Raw genomic sequence first — 19,095 nt, 5'->3', positions numbered from 1 at the left:
CTTTCCAGACTCTTTTGCTGAGATTCAGAGTTTACTTTTGATATAGTAAGATTTGAAGCTGAACTGCAGCTGAGAAAAATCTCCTACTGAGAGGTGGATTAGTCCTGGAGGTTTCAATCCTGACTACCCAAAGCAGGAAGCAGAGACTTCACATTCCCTACTTCAGAGCTGCATCAGGGACAGACTCTCATATCCCAGCTCCATTTCCCCACCACGCTGGGCTGCTTCCAGAAAGGTCCCACCTGATGCCATCACAATGGAAAAAATATGTGTACACCTATACATTAATATATTTTGAATAACAAGTCTCAGCACTCACAGTAAAATTTAGAACGATTCCATGGACTAATGTTATAAAATATAGAAAACTTAAATTTCCAATTTCCCCCTTTGATTTACTCAGTGGTTCCCAGTTGAAACAAAATTCACTAAGCATTTAAATTTAAGAGAGTTTCACTCTACTGGCTGTAGAGTATGGTTATGTGAAAATACAAATTTTACATGGTGATGACCAGATGTAAGAGGATTTGTAAGGAGACTGAGTGGAACGTATATATTCAGAAGTAGATATTTAAATTTAGGGAATTCCAAACTGAAGATCTACCGTACAATTCTTTTTTCCCCCTGTTAATTATTCAGAGATGCCAGGCAGAACAGTATAATGTCAGCCTTAATTTACATGTGACTTAACATGAACTTATGCTCCCAGCTTCAATGTACGCATATGACAGGAAGGGATCCTCAACTCAAACTTTATACTACCTTGAATTTCTTTCTTCTGCTTTACAATTCAAATCACTTCACCTACATTTAACCTGCAATTATTTCTTTTAATTGTTCACTGCTTAATAAATTCAAGATCATTCTGTTTTGAATGTTCATAAATAAAATATTCATGTAGTCTATACAACAGGAAGCATTTGTTAGGTTTAGTGTTGTACAACGTCCCAGTTATACAAAAGGTACTCGTATTTATATGCAATTTCCTTGTACTTCACGAAAAGAGACTGCTTTAAAACTACAAATTAAAAGATCAGTCTTTGGGGATAGTGATACTTTAATTGCAAGATTTCCAAGACCAGACTGTAAGAAGACCACGTACAAAGACAGGAAAATTCAGGGCTCAAAGAAAACTGTCTTTGCTAAGTCCTGGCTGTTATTAAAGTAAGAGCCTGAAGCCCTAGATACTCATCTAGATATTGCAGCATGTAGAAATTTAACTGATTTGCACTCTAGTAACACCAAATACTGGCAGACACTAACTGGGGACATTTGTTTTATTACAAGCAAGATTAGAACCCAGGTTTTATTTTTGTGCAGACAGTCTTAGCTGCCAGAAGAAGAGTGCCAATTCAGTTAGTAAGAATAATGGTGACATTTTGCAAATGAATTTCCTTTAAAAAATATATACAGTCATACCTTTCTTCCCCTTGACTTCATTAATAATCAATACCATAAAAATATTCACATCTCTCAGGCTTTGAATTATTTCCTTAGAGAAACCACATCCTTCCCAAGCCTGTTCTGGAAATGGGAAGGATTTCATTTTACAGTTTGCCAAAACCGTAGCATCAAAATAAACCTGATTTTCTTAGTTCACACCTTCTTGCAGGTGCAAGCAGGTAGCTTGTTTAATTAAGTGAGGGCTCTGGAAAGGGCAGGGGTTTTGAGCTAGTGCTGTTTTTTTGTCTGTAGGAGCATTCATTATATTTGAACATCAGTTGGAAACTCTGAATTTGTACTTGTTTTTCAAGTGTTGCTGGGAGAGAAATCTCAAGGGCATATCATCCATGAATATCTCCAGGCATTGACAGTTAGCCAGCAGGACTTACTGGAAGGGTGAAGAACAAAAGAAGGAGGAAAAGTGCAGAAGACATTAATCTACAGAAAATTCCATGAGACAAGGTCAGTACATCGGTCATTGTCTGTCTGAGGTGAGAAATTCAATAAAGTCAGAGCCCTGTAAATCTCCTGATGAATCTTGGTAACATCTTTCATTTCAATAACAACTTTTATGGCTGGCAGAAGGTAAAACACTTTGTGATAAGCAGCTCTTGGAAAGTCTCAGACAACTGCAGTTGCCAATCTCAAACTAACCAGAAATAGCTGTTGCCTTCAAATGTCTACCCAAATTTGGCAATTCAATAAGATTTTCCTAGAAAAGCCCCAACTGTGCAGATTAATTTCTTAACACAAACTGTTTACTCGTATCACAATACTCTCAGGACTCCCTGTCACATTTTGGGACAATTTTATTCTGTCATGTGTGGCCACATAGGTGAAGAGTGGCTATTCTTCCTTAATGCCATATGCAAAGGGCATAATATATCTCTGGACTAAAAACCTTTTACTACTACTTTCTTCCACCCAGACCTCAGAAAAAGCCTGTGCTCCTCCAGCCCTTCCAAAACAAGAAATTCAATAAATGTTCCTTATCAAAAGTAGAATTTAAACAATATAGTTCATTCCTAACCATCATGACTGATCTAATGGCATTAAGAGTTTGGGACACCATGAACTGAACTAATTCTCTGCTGAAAAAAAAAAATGTCAAAGGCTGCAAACTCACAAAAATTTTAGACTGAACTTTTGATGGCAACCACTGGACAATCACCTGCTCTGTGGCCACATATAAAAAGCTCATAAAAGACTCTAAAAATTAATTTGAATGAATTCATTTTGTGATGTCAATAAATTAAATATTCTTATCAAATAATGAATGAATCCTATGACCCGAAAAATCTCCTTTATAATTTCACATACCATATGTTTCACACACAGTTTAAGCACCCTAATTAGTATCTTACATATAATGAGCAGCAGCTGTTTAACTCTTTATATGCAACCAGAACTAAGTGGATGGAACCAACCAGCTTCAATTTGCCTGATGCCCCAAATTATGTGTCCATTTAACTTCAAGGTGCACCATGTGCCAGAATCCGCTGCTTGCTTTCTTTTTTTTGTTTTTGTCTTGAATCTTCCCTTTTTATGCCTAGCCATTCTAGAAGTAAATAAATATACTGAATAAAACTAATTTGACACAGAAAAAAACTTTAAAAGGTATCCTCAGGGAAATAAGAATAAAAATATCAAAGGTAAGTATTTAATAAAAAAAGCATTGAGGTGAGACCTGCATGACCTTCAGACTCTCTCCTGTCATAAACACATCCAAACCCACAGTATGACATTGCCAAGGCAGGTAACAAGTTGTGACAACCAGTTGGCAACTGTGCATAACATTATGCTATTCTAAAGTACAGGACTATTTATATTCATCTTGTCATTACCCAGTACAGCTCATTAGGTTGTTTTGTCTGCAGAGGAAAAACAGATATATATCTATGGAACTGCATTAAACCCAGGCTTTCTAAATTGCAGCCTAGCACTTTGGCTACCAGAACCACCCTTCCTGGACTGTACTGATTTTAAATGGGTATTTAAACCCAGCACAGAGAAGCCCAAACTGGCTCTGAAGGGGCTGGTACAGCACAAGGCAGAGCTGGATGTCCAGATGAGGGCAGGTCTGGTTAGTCCAGAGCAGCACAGCCTTTGGTACCACGTACACTGAGCAGAACGTGTCCTCAGCTATGTAGGAGGAAATTTATTTTTCACTTGATCTCAAGAGAGCTGGAGACTATTTAGAGAGTTTTAAACTATGCTATCACAGGGCATCAGTTGCTTCTAGTTCACCTTTATTTTGTGGGGGGTTATCCTCCTTAAAAACCAATATGCACATTCAAATGCTGGGATATGGCACTGGCTTGAACAACAGATGCCCTTTTGGATCTCCAGTGGGTAAGGGATGACACACAAAATATTAAAACAACCTGAAGAGAGGTTCAGGTTACCTGTGAAACACTTCATACTTCAACTTTTTTTTTTTTACACATCTTGGACTTTAACCGTTAAAAATCAACACGTTCCATAACCTTTACATTACAAATTCCTTCTAACTGGCAGCATTTAAAAGTATTCTTTTTCCTCCCATTTTTATTATTTTCCCTGCTTTCACTTTTTAATGGAATGAATAAATGCTTTAGTGTTTGTGAAAGCCACCAGACCAGTAGCCCCTGAGACCTAAGTCTAATTAAATTGTTTTCAGAGTGTGTGGCTTCCTTTTCCCGTTATATAAACAGAGGCTGGCAACCACCCAAATTGCACTGAGGGTACCCATAACAGCCAACATCCACTTCCCACTGAAGCCAAGGGTCTCAGTCCCTTGTGCTTTCCATTTTCACTTTTCCCATCCTATCAGAGAAGGTAATTTCTTCACCAGGAGAAATTACCCCCTGGCTTTGGGAAGTGTCCTTCAGCTCCAAGCCAGAAAGTGCAGCAGGTCCTGCTGTACCACAGGGAAAAACCTTCCTGTTCTTGTAACTTCCACAATGAAGCACAAAACACAACAAATCCTTCCTGTCCATGACTGCTTCTTTATAATACTGGGATTTTTTTTAAGGTAAGCTGTAACTTAACTGCAAGCTTGTAACAGAGCATGCTGGAGTGACCCTGGCACTACTGTAATACTTAAGGATAAAGAAGGAAAAGGAAAAAAAGTGAGAACTTGTGCCTCAAACATGATGTGTTATCTCTGTGATGCTGCACTGAAATCTACACAAAACAAAAGAACCCAGTCTCATATTCCCAGTCCCCAGTGGAAGCAGCAGCCTAAAGGAAAAGCTAGAACTGAATCATTACAATAAATTGGGTTTTAGTACTCATAATAGCTTGTCGCTCAAAATTCCCAAATGGCAGTAGAAATAATTTCCTGAGTTTGTATATATAAATTAATATCTCCAGTCTGCATAGAAACACCTTGTTTGCTTACTAGCATCCTGTCTTATGTATTGGTTTCTGGCTGAGATTCTGCAGCTTTGCTGTGCACAGCACATGCTAAGTCTACTGTGTTATTTTAATGGGCCTGAGTATCCCAAGTAAAAGGCTCAATACCATGAAGATTTAACTACCAGTGAAATAGGGGATTATTATAGTTGCAACCAGAACAAAGAGCCAGTATGTCAATATATTTATAGATATATATATTCACAAATACAACAGACAGTGATATTCATGCTAAAATACTGAGATGAAATCTTGGGACTGCATTTATTGTACAGTACACTTTATAAATGGCTGATCCAGCCAACCTAAAAGGGCTACAGCACCTCATAAGAGGAGCTAATGTCTAACATGAGACACAACAAAATATTGGTTTAGCAGAGAAGAAAAAACAAGCTTTTTTTGCTTGCTAAAAGATATATCTTAAAACTGGCCAACCTCAGTCACATAATTAACTCTATTGATTTCAAGAGATTTAGACTGACAAACCTTTAAAGTGGGGTTGATCTCCTCTGGCAGTAAACACTCACAAAGTGGATATCTACATGTGGGTGAGTCAGCTTAAGCTCCTTTTACAGCAGGGATCTGCATGAGGGTTATTAAGCTTCAGTCCCTCTACTGTTTGTGGAGAGAAGCAGGTGCTTTCATGGAGAAATGTAAAGGCTTCTAGACTGGGTTGAGTTGAGCCTCTTCCCTTACAGGGAGCCTTGACACAAACTTTCCATCCGATAAATCCTTCTCCCCTCTCTGTAATGGTCACAATAGGGAAAGGAAGTGAAACCCAGAGTGCTGCTCAAGGTTTAAGGCAAAACATTAACACAGTGCAGAGTCCTTTTCTATTATGAACAAAGGCATCTCTGAGCGGGAAGAAAGATAAGCAGAGCTCACACTAGACCTATGAACATCTTTTTTAAAATTATGCACTTTGTGCATGGTTCTGCTCCCTTTCATTCTGCAGAAGAAAGACTGTTGCTGCTTCAGAAGAGTTCCTGTAAAGCACTGATTTAAAATGAGCAATTTTAAAATTATCATGCAAGGTAGTTACCCAAGTGAAACAAAATATTTAAATGTTATTGAGACACAAAGTCACCTAAACTGCCAATCAAAATGGTATTAGAATTAATTTGAAACAGTTAAGTTTAAGAATACATTTACTTTAAAGATCAAGGTCTTGGTTTTTCTTTTTTGTTTCTTTGAAAACAGTAAATGATTTCTTGACATTTCTATTACTTTTTTCCATCTTCTATGCTTTCATGCAAAATCCAACCATTTAGGGCAGCACTCAGCAGACTTGTGCAAGGATTAGCAAAAGACACAAGTACACAAGTACATTTAGTTATCACTGGAGTATTATTATAAAACTTTGCTCTAAGGCAGGTTTCAGTCCCACAGAAACTTTCAGGAAGAAATGTAAGAGACTACAGAGGAACAGGAGACCCTCTGCAACACTGTGACTTCCTCATCTTCCTCTTTCCTCGACAACACCATAAGATACAGAAATTGAGAGAATTACTCAGTTTGCTTACTGATGTTCTTAATTCAACACTTGCCTGCAACAGCAAATCCTCATGAACCTCCTGCACACAAGCAGTAAAGGGGGAAATGTTAAATGCATGTCATGCCCAGAACACTGCTCTCTGCACTGCTCCCAAGATACGAACAACGACCCGAGCACACGCATTCAAGGCAGAAGGAGTTCAGTTCAGAAGTCAAGTCCAGGCTAAGCAGAGCTTTTAAAATAAATCCTGCTCTTCATCAAGTCAGAGGAAGGAGCAGACTCTTGTCCAAGTTTGTGGATTTGGTGTGAGTTTATTTTTTCCCTTAAGTTGTGATCAACTGAAAAACCTCAGGCAAAATTCAAAAAGTTATCACGGTAGAACTATTGACTCAGTAAATGTAGTAGGAAGAAAGCAAGCTTCTAGTATATGTTTTTCTCTATTTTGTTGTACAAATACATTTGTGGGGAGGTTTTGTTTCCCCCTTCTTCCTCTCAGCTGCACAAGTAAATAAAAATACAGAAAGGCTGCACTGAAATTCTCTCTTAAGATGGTTATTTCATAAAAATGTTTTTCAAAGTTTACCTTGGACATTTTTGCAAGGGAATAAATACATTTTTCCCAAGGTGAATAACTAACATTTGCCCTCTCCATCTTAACTGGCACACAGGGATATGCTGAACTCATCAATTGGACTGCCATCATAAATTTTAATGTTCTGCACGCACATTTTCTTACTCTTATAAGACTGAGGAAAACAAAAAACAAACTTGCAAGAAGAAAATACTACACGTTCACAACAATCTGGAATACACAGAATAAACCACTTGGGCTTTTCTGTACTCATAAAAACTCAATAGTAACTGCTCTAGCCATAGCTTTCAAAAATTGGTCAAGGAACAGGCTACAGATTGGTCTGGAAAAACAACAGGGTCAGAGTGGAATTAATTTCTATCAAAGTACATAGTGAAGCAGATTATCCTAGTGTCACTCATGCTGGCTAGGGCTTTACTGACCAAGCCAGTAGGATTGCAGGAGTCATTAGGATTAAGGAAAGAGAAAGTACTATGCAATTCAAAAAATAACAGTATTTTGTCTGGAAAACCTCCAGCTCCAATACAAGGGAAAAAAAAAACCAATTAAGTAACTTCTAGAAGACAGTTGGGATGTTAATCTAAGGCAGCATACATTCTCAAGATCAGAAAAATCAAACATGCAAATCTTGGATGCTTCTATACTAGACAGTCATTATGGGAAAATCTGTGTGTGGAAGAGGAGATGGATGTACAGAATGTGCATTTCCATTAACTGAACTCCTGTCTCAGTAAAGCCTGTTTATTAAAATACCCGAGCACCTAAAACTCAGTGAGACTTAGGGGTGGGCAGCTTGATTTGGAAGGCTTTTTCTCAACTGTACAGAAGCACTTCTGGAGTATATCTGCAGAACAAAGAGCTGAGCCCCCTGACTTTGTTTGTACCTTAAGGCATACAATAAAGTCAGCCAAAGAATCAATAGCTCGAAACGTTCCATTAGAAGGGAAGTGTTGAGGCCATTAGCACAAGCTTAATGAAATTAAGATATTAACAGAGGAAATGGCAACCCAGCTCTTCTATAGGGTGTACTGCAGCTCTGAGTAAACACCAGCTTAGTCAGGCAAAGGCACAAGGGTCAGTGTTTTAGGGCTCTCAGAGGCAGGAGGAGGAAGGGAAGAGGTTTTGCTTTTAAACACACATTAGAAACTGGAGATTCCTGGAGAGAGATGTATTAATAATTAAACAGAGCTTCTGGATTGGAAAAACCAATCAATAATATACATTAAGATCAGACATTCCTTAAAAAAATGGCAAATGTGGGATTTCAGAGGTTGTGTATTCACACCTAAGAATTTCTACTTATATCCCTCATATCTGTCATTATTCTATCAAACTAATGCTAAAATCAAGAATTTTTAAACTGCAGTTCCTTACAGTGTTGTGTTTAAAGCTTATAGTAATTTACAAAATATTCCTAGTTACCTAGCAGAATTGTCTTTATTGTTCTTCTAGGGAAAGATTTAAGTGATTACATTGGTTGGGGGTTTGGTTTGGTTGTTTGGGGGCTTTTTTGTAATCTATGTGTAAAGAATTTCATGAAAGTGAAATTTTACAAGAAAAACAATTGCCTTCTGTTACTAAGTTGCTAGACAGTTCTTACTAAGGCATGAATTAAAATGAGTTTTATGGTGAAAGTATCAGCTCACCATAATGAACAGGAATTCTTGTTCATGTATAGTCCTGCTACAGTTCTTAATGGCTTTGGTGCCTCTACAGTGAACTTTCAGACTTCCTCTGGGGAAGTTCTCCTAACAAGGTATAAAGCATTTGCTACAGCACTAAATTACATTACAGAAAACTACAGAAAATATATGCTTTACAAAGCAACCATTCTGTAGTCACCAAATGAAATACCATTTTTTTACAAGTTTCAGTCATTGTCAAGACAATTCCTAAGTCTACAAAAGCCTGCTAGCTGAAATTTTGCCAAGGTAATACAAAGTACAGAGCTGACAGTACCAAAACCTGATGGACTATCTGAGTTTCCCTTGCTAGGCCAAACTGCACAATTTTATTTTTTTCTTTCTGGACAGGACATGGTAACCCTGCAAATGTGCCTGCTCTGCCTTGAAACAGCACACAATTTCAAAAGGCTGGATTGAAACTACCTTTGCACCATAAAAATCTGTTCCCAAAAAGAAACACAGCGCCTTTGTTGCACATCTTTATTTCTTCTTTACAAATTTAGAAGTATAAGGTAGTATTCCCTGTGCAGTGCAAAGCAAGAAAAGGAACTTTACCCAAACTAGTGACAGAAACAAACACCACAAGGGCCCCAGTCCAAATGTGTACGAAATTGTCACAAGGTCACCTGGCATTTTACCAAAGCAGTTAGCATATAAATTGAGCCTAAACAAGAGGAGATAAGTATGTCCTCTGACAAAGAAGATTCCCAACAAAAACAGCAAAAGAATTTCCATTATGGAAGAAAAAAATGCACTTATTAAAAATGTAGCAACATTTATCTTCCTGCTGCAAACATTCTTTTAGCCATTCTATTTATTGCAGAGGGCCCCAAACCCTGTCAAGTTTCTGTGCTTTGTTTCAGAAAAATATTCATACAGAGGCTGATTACAATATATCCCAAAAACCATTTGCCATGTAAATATAATGACTGATTGAATTTGACAAGCCTCCTTCTAGAAGAGTAAACACTGAAGCTTTTGTTTAGGGCTATTAATCAGCTCAGCAAGCTCAACGTGTCACCTGTGCCAGAATAGAAGAAAAATCATCCCCACCTGCTGGTAGAACAGCCACCAACTATCCAAAGGAGGCAGGACCATTCGTTGTTAAGAATTACTCTGGATCCCAGCTATTCAAACAGGTAGGCTTTCAGCAGACACTCATCTTTCCTGTACCTGATCATCCCATTAGCAATAATGATCCTGCTGCAACGCCTGTGGAGGTCCAAATGGAAATCTGGGAGAGCATTCTGCAAACTAAGAACTGCAAATCCACATAGGTGTTCTAATTCCCCTCCAGACTGGCTCAGGGGCCTGTATTTGCCCCTTAATACAGAGTGAAGACAGTGCTCACTACACTGAGAATATCTTATGTCTTGTAAAGCTGACTTTAATTTAAGAATTATTAGAAAACACAGATGTCAGGCAATAATACCAAAATTCTTAACTGCATCTTGGCCATCAGCAGGTCTTATTGACACTTACCTTCTGCTGCTCAGTGGCAAAAAACATTACTGATAATTTGTTTTCAAGTTCAGGTTCCTGTAGAAGGGCAAGTGATTGTATAAAAATCAACTGGCTAACTGAAGTGGTGAAGTCAGCTCTCTAAAGAATGCAAAAATGCCACCCTCAGCTGTAAAATGCTGATTTCTTATAGGAGGATACCACACATGCTGAGTAAACAGGAAATATCTTCATATAGCGACAGAAATTATCCTCCATGAACTCCAACAGTGAAACTTTATCTGTCCCATTGGGATGGTGTATATTTTGACATTTCCAAGCTCATCATAATTAAGCCCAAAACCTGTCAAAAGCACACCCCTTTCCACTGACTAAGGCTCCCAAGCTCTGCAAGTGTGCACCTGCAACCTGGCAGTTCTCCATCGAGTTTTCACTTATTTTTACACTCTCTGATCCTTGCAAATGGGACAGCTGGCTCCTGAAACTAAGACTGGAGTGGTGAAGACCCAGCTTGATGTTTCACTGGCCCATTCCCAGAGATGCTGGATTCCAACAGCTGCTGTATTTCCTGGTCACAACCTTTGAAAGCCCATGTGATCCCATCAAGCTGAGCAAAATGGGCAGGCAGCTCAGATGATCTTCTGCACAATATCTGGAAATAGCAAAGTACACTTTCTGTCTCATTTACTAATACTGCTGCTAATTTTGCTGTGTCCCAGTTTCTCATCCATCTGCAATCAGAATTCAGTTCAGCTGATGGAAAAGGAAACACGCCGCAGTTCACACCAGGATGGTACAGTCACGTTAGCAGAATGAATATTCCCATTTCTGCTCAGGAATTCCTCCCAAAAGCTTAGAAACGACCTAGGACATGATTAAATAAACCAGATCACTGAGCACAAGAGCAGATAATGCCAGTTTTCCTTTGGACTTAGTTCTGGGGTTAATGCAAGTGCTTTTGAAATTTTGCAATATTCAGGAAATTACTAGGAACAGGTGAGTGTTCTTTCCCATGCACATTGTCTGACAATAAATATTAATAAATGCAGCTTTTCAACTAGCACAAGAGAGTACCTACAGTGTCTCCCTCTATTACCTGGAGGAGACTTCTATGGATATAGTTATTTCCAACATTTTTAACCTCTGATTACGTCAATTTGACTGTTAGATTCCAAAGTTATTAGAAAGGTAGATGGATTGCTTTCTTAATAATTCAGATTCACAAGTAAAAAAATAGAAGGCTTATTAGACAGCCTAGTAGGTATCTGATTCCTCCTTTTAATGCCAACATTACTGGTAATAATTTTAAGCAATTACATAATAACTGAAATGTATTGTGTGAATTCCTCAGAATTTCTATTACCTGGTATTTTACCTCCAGTTCCCTGTGGGAAAATTCTGAGGTATGCCTCAAGCAATTTAATTTTTTCCTTGGAAAGGTAACACACATTAAAGGAGATTAAGCAGTGGAGGCTCCAAAATAACTTATAGAAAAAAAAATTCAAAACATATCTAAGAGACCTATAGAAACGGGACTTACAAGTTTTCAGAAAACATTTTACTGAAATTCTGCTCCTCTTGCAGCCACGTGTTTTGTCATCATTTCTAATGTGAAGGTTTTTACTCACACTGTCTAATGATTGGACTACACTTTTTGTGTCAGGTAAGAGGCAGTAGCTAAAACAGGTCATAATCCAAAAAAAAAAACTATAATCAGAAGCCAATTTAAAACATCTATATCAACAAACAAAGTCATTCAAGAAGTTGAATACACTGGAAACAACTCACATTCAGACCTTGGAGCCTTTGTTACAAGTCTATATGGTGCTCCAAGACTGAGGCATTCAAGGAATGGCATTCTTCAGGAAGTAGAAAGGAAGCATTTTGGACAACTGGCTGCTTCCACATTTCTGGAAAACAAGTTATAACATGAACACAAGGAGACTAACCTTACCTTCCATGCTTTTTTAGTGAAGTGGATCAAGTTGCTAGAGAAAAATGAATTCTCATTCCCCCTTATGCTATTTTGTATTCTAAGTATTCACTGACATCTGGCTGCTTCCAGAGTTTAGCACAGACCTTTTCAGCAGATACTTAATTTTCAAAAACCTCTTTCAAAGAGATAGGCAGCATGGGATGGGAAACTCCTGCATATTTGTAACAGACATCCCATAGCCTAACTTATCTTTTCCTAACTACTTTTATCTACAAGTTTCCAAAGTCCACCAACTGAAAAATCCTAACTTATTACAACACAGGTGGCACAAGGTTTAAATAGTAAGGTTAATAAAGGAGGGGGGGGGGGAAAACCCCACTCCTAGAAAACAGAAGATATTAATTAAGTTAATTAATGGGGGGGAGGGGGGGAAAGGGGGAAAGGTCATCATGCTCCTCACTGGCCCTTGAGCACATCCTGCCACATGGCACTGCTGCAATGCTTTAAACTATTTAAATTTTCAACCAAATCCTAATTGCTTGACTGCAACCTCCTTTGTATCTCTAGTCAACACATTTATTTTAGTTCACATTTTGGGTTTGGAACTGCAAAGGCAAATTAAAACAAAAACACTGCTAGACATGAGATGACTTGAAAACACACATCCTGCTCAGTGCTGGGCAAAGGAATGTGGCCAAAACACCATGTTCAGGTCTCAAACATCAATCACAATAGTCACCTGTAGGAAAATTATGTTTGTCCACTTAAGGGGGGTGCAAGACTTCCCCTTAAGATACTAGAACTGAAAGATGTGAAATGCAAATGTGTAAATTCCAGGGCCATCTACTCCCAGTGTTACTCCTGCTGTCTGAGGTGACTTCATAAAATTGCATTTTTGTTTTTGTTATTTAAAAGACAGCTACTCATTCCAATGAAACAAACAGGACTTCTTAAGTTTATTTTAATATCAGTGAAAAGGGTATCTTGTGTTGAATTGGTCCTTCTAGATAAATTGCTGGAATAAATCCTGCTTGTTGGATGATAATTGAATGAGCATGGGGAATTTTGACAGTTCCAGGTGTCAAGAAGTTGGGAGAAAATAACATCTGTTCTCATCAAACAGCAGAAAGGCAAACTCAAAATCACTCTTAATAAATGTGTACCACAAACATTGAACAGAGAGTAAAAGAGATACATTAAAAATATTTTTCAAAGTAAAATTACCCTTTTCTCTTAGCTGAATGTAGCAAAGCTAAACTGCTACATCCTACATTGTGGTTTATCTTTTTTTTTCCTGTCATACCTTGCACTGTCACCAAGTTGTCATTGTGGCTAAACCACTCCCATTCCCTGCACCCCGTTCATTGTGACAACAGCCAGACAATGCCATGGCACACACCAGCACAAAGAACAGTCTGGCTGCCTGGGGGCTAGCTCAGCACGAGTTTTAAAAATAGACAGGCAGCACTGCTTAATATTTGCTATTGCCTGTAATTTTACACAGTATTTTATGTCACTCCTGTAATAATTACATAATCTTTTACACTTGTGAATACTTTGAATCTTCTTTCCCTTTCCCATCTTCATGCTTCAGACCCAGTGGCATACATGGTGATTAGAAAGAAGTAACTCCACAGATGTGAGGCAAGGAAAAGCTCCCCTACATGATCCTGACCTGGCCTGTGGGTAATCCAGGGCAGAATTCTGGGGCAGCAGAGGGGACAGAGAAAGTGAGTCCCTGCATTTTATACTGCTCTGCACAGATCACTCTGCTCCCTCCCAAGCCCCACAGCTCCTCAGATGTATGAGCTACTGCAGCATGGCCACAACAGCAATTTATGTGAGTCCAATGGAGACAGGATTTTAGAGCAAAAACTTTTGAGTAGAATCACACTGACTGAGAACTCAATCCAGGGGCTCTCTGTTACATTCTTTCTGTGGGAAGAATGCAGTCCAATCATTTAATATCTGTCAGTATCTCAAGGTTTTTAATGTAAGGAAAAATCTTATGACAGAACAGCCACTGCCAGGACTTCCTTGTTCTCACTTTCAAATAAAACCTGTGTATCTTGTTTTTTAGTAACAGAAAGGGTATAAATGCACAGTGCCTTCAGAGATTACTTTATTACTTAAAAGTCTGTCTTAACTGGACAGTTAGAATGATAATCCAGTTGCTGGAGAAGCAAATACACAGAATTATCTTCCACTGAATCTGTGCCTACACAGAGAGCATTGAGTAACTCTTTTTCTCTGTTCCTTCTTTTCCTAAGACAGATAAACAAATTTTTTAAGTTACATGGCATTCTTACCTGGCAAAACCAGCCACAAAAGCCAGGTTAAATGCACAAGCTTTTTTTCTCAACCTGCCAAGAAATATTCCCTGTGGTTGACCCAACACTTCAAACATACCGAGAGTTCTTATTCCTGTGAGCATGTTCTCAGCTTCAGGACAGCCACTCACAGCCCAAAAGCTGCTCACACAAAGCTCATAATCAGAAAGACATTGGTGAGTAGAACTAAGCAGAATCAAAAAAATATCACTCTCCATGACCACCCCAGTGTTATATTTACCACCTCACTGTTTTAGCAAAACCTGGGCCTTGGGGATTTCTCTATAACCTACACTTACCCATAGAGTTAGTGACTGCAATCAGGGTATTTCCCTGCTGACAGCCACACACAGCATACCTTGGGCTGAGTGGCTGATTATCCATCAATCCCTGGAAAAGAGATACAGGTGGTAAACACGCAGCCACACGGGACAGTGTTTGCAATGACACTTTTACACCACACCTCCTGGTACCTCTCTGCTTTTTTGCCATGGTCAGCATCTCTCTCCCCACTGTGTGAAGACAATACTGGTATTTCATCAGCTATTGCAACCTTTTGCCAGACTGAAACAGAAGCTTTTGTTTTCATCTTCATCTCAGAACACAAACAGAAACAGTCTGAAATATATTTAGACTAAATTTTTTTTTCAAATGTTAATTTTCGGGAATGTTACCAATCCACTTTTAGTAGATGGTTTGCTATTTAATGTCTCTAGGCAGGGAAAAAAGCTTTAATCAATAGAATCAAAAGAAATGCTGAGAAATTACATGCAATTTTACAAAATCAAAGGCATTTCCTACATATTGTCAAGCAGACAAAAACATATTGACATGTTATGCAATGAGCTAAGGAATGTTTCCCACGTTACAACACTGAATTTCCTTTTACGTGTTTTCAAGTCGCCAGGTTTCCTCATAACAAGGAATTTTACTCTGTCATAAATTTAGAAATTCTCCACGAGCAGCTTAATTAAGAAAAAAAGAATCCAGAGCTGAGTGATTAAAATCCTATCCTCTAGAGCTGGCAGTTGCCACATAAAAAGCTTTTACCTCTGCTTACTTCTAACAAGAAATCAATAGTGTGGCTCCCCATTCACTCTGGGGCCCAGCATTCCACCTGCATCTGCAATCATCCAGGAAAAGAGACAAAATGGGCAGGGATCAGCCTAGCCACCAGCTATTACTCAGTTACTGCAGACAGCACTGACAACAGTCTGAAAACCTGATTCCAACACACCTCAGGCAATACTTCCATCTTTGTACTTCCAGGCTCCAGGAGCCTGCTCCTGCTGCCACCACACTGAGATATTTTGCAAACACACTCCCATGTGCTCTAACCAAACTCTTGCTTTGGTGCTTGCATTACCATTTACAGACTCTCACACGTAAGCCCCTGCCAACCAATGGTGAAGCCCCTTCCTACCTTCCAGACAAGACATATGGATCCTTAGCTTAACCATATTTTTATAGAGAGATTTCATACAGAAAATATTTTAGATATATTTAATATTTGTATATTCATCTGCATGCAAAATTTTATCTCAGTACTTAAATGAGAATAGTAGAATCAGCACTGTGAAGGTGCTTTAAACAAATGTTATGTCTTTTTATGTAAGAAAGACATAAGCTGTGCTCAAAACTCATGTGTGTTGATGGAATTGCACTTTTAGGAAGTGTAACAATAAATCAATGGGATTTAACTATTTCTATACCAAAAGCATTCCTGTTACAATTGCAGCAAGTGGGAATGATGTATCCAAACATGAGTCTTCTGTTGCCATTTTGTTACAGCTTTTTCTGCTCTTGCTGCTTTTAGTGCCTAAATTCACCAGTCTTCTTGCCATTCTGTATAGCTTTACACATCCCTTTAGAACTTGTGTTTGGGGTTTTTTTATTGTTGGTTAGTTTGGTTTATGCCTAACAGTTTTAAATTAAGTTTAAACTTGTACAGCTTTACAGCCACATGAAAACATTAGCTAAACAGAAGCTTGAAATACCTCATTTAGTTACATCTAAGTTTAATGATGTCATAATCCTTTATGGCTGACATCATGTTGTAAAGTCACAGAGTTCTAACTCTAAAAAACCAGGATCAAAACAACAACAACACACAATTATAATATTGGAGACCAAGAGCATCACAATTTTGGTTCCAGGCCCAGTATTTTGCTTATGATAGTCTGGCTGTATGCAAAAAAATATTTCTTACTTCATTAAAGGTGCTACACATGTTTTAAAAAATCCATATAAACTAAATCAAATAGATTGAAGTCTTCAGTTTTTGAATGCTAGATTTGGGGTTAATTAACAAGCAAATATTTGTAGCAATCTACCAGATGTGAAACTGGTTTTGATGTGACAGGAAAGCAAAAGGCTTTCAGAAGAGAATCAAAAATGGTGCATTGCCTCTTTCCCCTCCATGGAAACTCACTAGCACCAGTTTCACTAACACCAGTGGAGACTCCATAGTTTCCACTCCATAACTGCAATTTCATATCAACTAAAAAAAGATAAAACATTCAGGTATTCTTGTGCAGACTGTAGCTTTTGCTGTACTTTTCTCCTCCTTGACCCTCCTCGTCCTCCAAACTGTTAAATGCGAACACGTTTTCTAATCAGAAATTCCACAGAAATTACAGCATACTACTCCCACACCCTTTGCTTGAACAACTTAAAATATTCCTGTTAGCACAAGTAGAAGAGGGAAAGGCTGACATAATATGATCATTCCATATACAGCTGGCAAAATTATAAATACCTCAGAGATAGAAAAATACATACAACAATGTTATTTTAAAAATGATTCTGTGCTCAGTTCTGCAAGCCCTTTTTATTCTGTGCACAGAGAAATCCCAAAAGACATTTTCTCCAACCATAATTTCATTGCAATGATAATCCTGTAATGGATGAGTACAGACTCACTGAGTCTGCAGTGCTTGAAAAGTTTATCTGACAGTTTTACTTTTACCTCCAGCATGCCAAATCTTCTTGCAAAGCCTCTGGCAAGTCATGACTTGACGCAGAAAGAAAAGCTTCAAAGGAATTTGAATCCACCATGAAAGCAGGGACAGGTAATTCTCTGCATTAGTTGGATGATTCATGAAAGAGATCTTTAGCTAGATTCAGATTACATATGAGGAAGTCTAAAACTCTATATTATCTCCCTGAAATGAAGACTAGAATGATCATTTATCTATGAAGAAAAAAAACCCCAGAAATACTATCTTTTTCTTACACTCTTCAGAAAGCTGCTTATAGAAATCCTATATTCTCAGAGATCACCTGTGACAGCTCTAATAAAAGGAAAATTCAAACATTCACATTTAAAATACAGTGCTTGATTTAGGAGATAGGAAATGTCAAAACCAAAACTACAACAGGATTTCCACACCCCTACTGACATTACTAACAGAAGGTCACTGAGCTCCTGAATTTTCAGTATACAAGCAGAGATTTAGGCAATTATGTGGTATTTAGGATGTGCTAATTGTAACATGCATGTTGGGAGAGCTCTCTAATCTCATACTTCAGGGTTCATGTCAGCCTCAAATTTGTGTCAGTGGACAACAGATGTGGCTGCTGCACCCCACCACCACTTGGCTGCTGCAGGACTCACACACTCCCTGGGCTCTTCCTGTGAGAGAAGGGACCTTGTGTCTGATTCTTGTGAGCAACTCCAGCAGCCAGTCAAAGCTGCCACTACCAGTCTCTAAAAATGGGGCCATATCAGTTCTCTCTATCCCCCTCCTCTGCCCTGCTCCTGCAGACCTCATCCATGGAAATGAAGGTCTCCGAGTCAGGGGTTGCACTACACATTCATGATCACAGGACAGCTGGGATTCCTGCCAGCTGCCACAGCGCTGTTGTCATAGAAATAAGACATTTTAAAAATCTCATGTGTTTAAAACACAATCTAAGTAGCGAATATAGTAAGAATCCCTCACAGACTTGAGAAGACAAATTGACATTTTAAAGGCAGAGCACTTCAAAGTAGCAGCTTGGACCTTCCACCTTCATATTCTAAAACAGAAATTGGAATATTCTTGTTTGTTAATTTTCAAAGCCAAGTTAAGGAAATGCTGGAGAGCTGTAATAATGGCCATCACGGTTTCAGCTCCTAAACATCTCTGCCTTTGCCTCAGAAAATGGAGGATACAGGTTAAAAACAGCACCTTAGTTACAAAACACCAGTTGAGCAGAGAAAATTTGTGGAGAAAACAGGAACAAAATGTTGTTGCACAGAGAACACATCTGCATTGCACAACTGGAGAATAGATTCAGGTGTAGATAACAGCAGCATGAAGTCAAAGCATTAAGTTTCACATACCTGAGAATTTCAGTGTCTGTCCAGAGTATTTGTCCACACTAATCCAACAGCTTGTTACTGAGCTGTTTATCAAGTTACTAAAACGAAGGAGCCCTGCAGTTTCTCAAGAGGCTACAGAGCTAGCACTGGAAGGCCAAGGGCAGCACAGAAAGATACCTCCAGAGATGATTAAAAGGAAAACAATATAGCAGATGAATGAAGAAGGATTTGCCTCAGAGGAATGAAGTTAGTTTTCACAATATGTAGTTTTCACTTTTGCATTAGACAGAAATTAAACTTCATTAGTTTTGTTAATTGTGGACCAGTAAATTCCTTCACTGCTCTGGACTCAGGGACACTCCTAAGACACCACAGCGCCCAGGGTCTGATCTCCAGGCCAGGTGTGGCTGACAACATAATCTTATGGCTGCAAGAAACGAGGACAGCCATT

General features: G+C 38.6%; 1 protein-coding gene across 11 annotated transcripts in view; it reads right to left on the bottom strand.

Moving 5' to 3' along the window:
* Positions 1-19,095, bottom strand: part of GALNT18 (polypeptide N-acetylgalactosaminyltransferase 18) — a 235,843-nt gene that overhangs the window by 184,038 nt on the left and 32,710 nt on the right. Inside the window, exon 1 of one of the 11 annotated variants that reach the window (XM_069016620.1) lies at positions 14,638-14,656. The exons of 9 other annotated variants lie outside the window; for them this stretch is intronic. In XM_069016620.1, coding sequence (XP_068872721.1) covers positions 14,638-14,641 — 4 coding nt within the window. In that variant the 5' untranslated portion in view covers positions 14,642-14,656. Of the gene's footprint in view, positions 1-12,026; positions 12,305-14,637; positions 14,657-19,095 lie in introns of those variants that run through there. One more of the 11 variants, XM_069016619.1, reaches the window with a different exon arrangement.

Source organism: Aphelocoma coerulescens, chromosome 5 (genome assembly GCF_041296385.1).
Source record: "Aphelocoma coerulescens isolate FSJ_1873_10779 chromosome 5, UR_Acoe_1.0, whole genome shotgun sequence".
Classification (NCBI taxonomy): domain Eukaryota; kingdom Metazoa; phylum Chordata; class Aves; order Passeriformes; family Corvidae; genus Aphelocoma; species Aphelocoma coerulescens.
The sequence above is the reverse complement of the archived record's forward strand: the minus strand, read 5'-3'. Positions and strand labels throughout refer to the sequence as shown.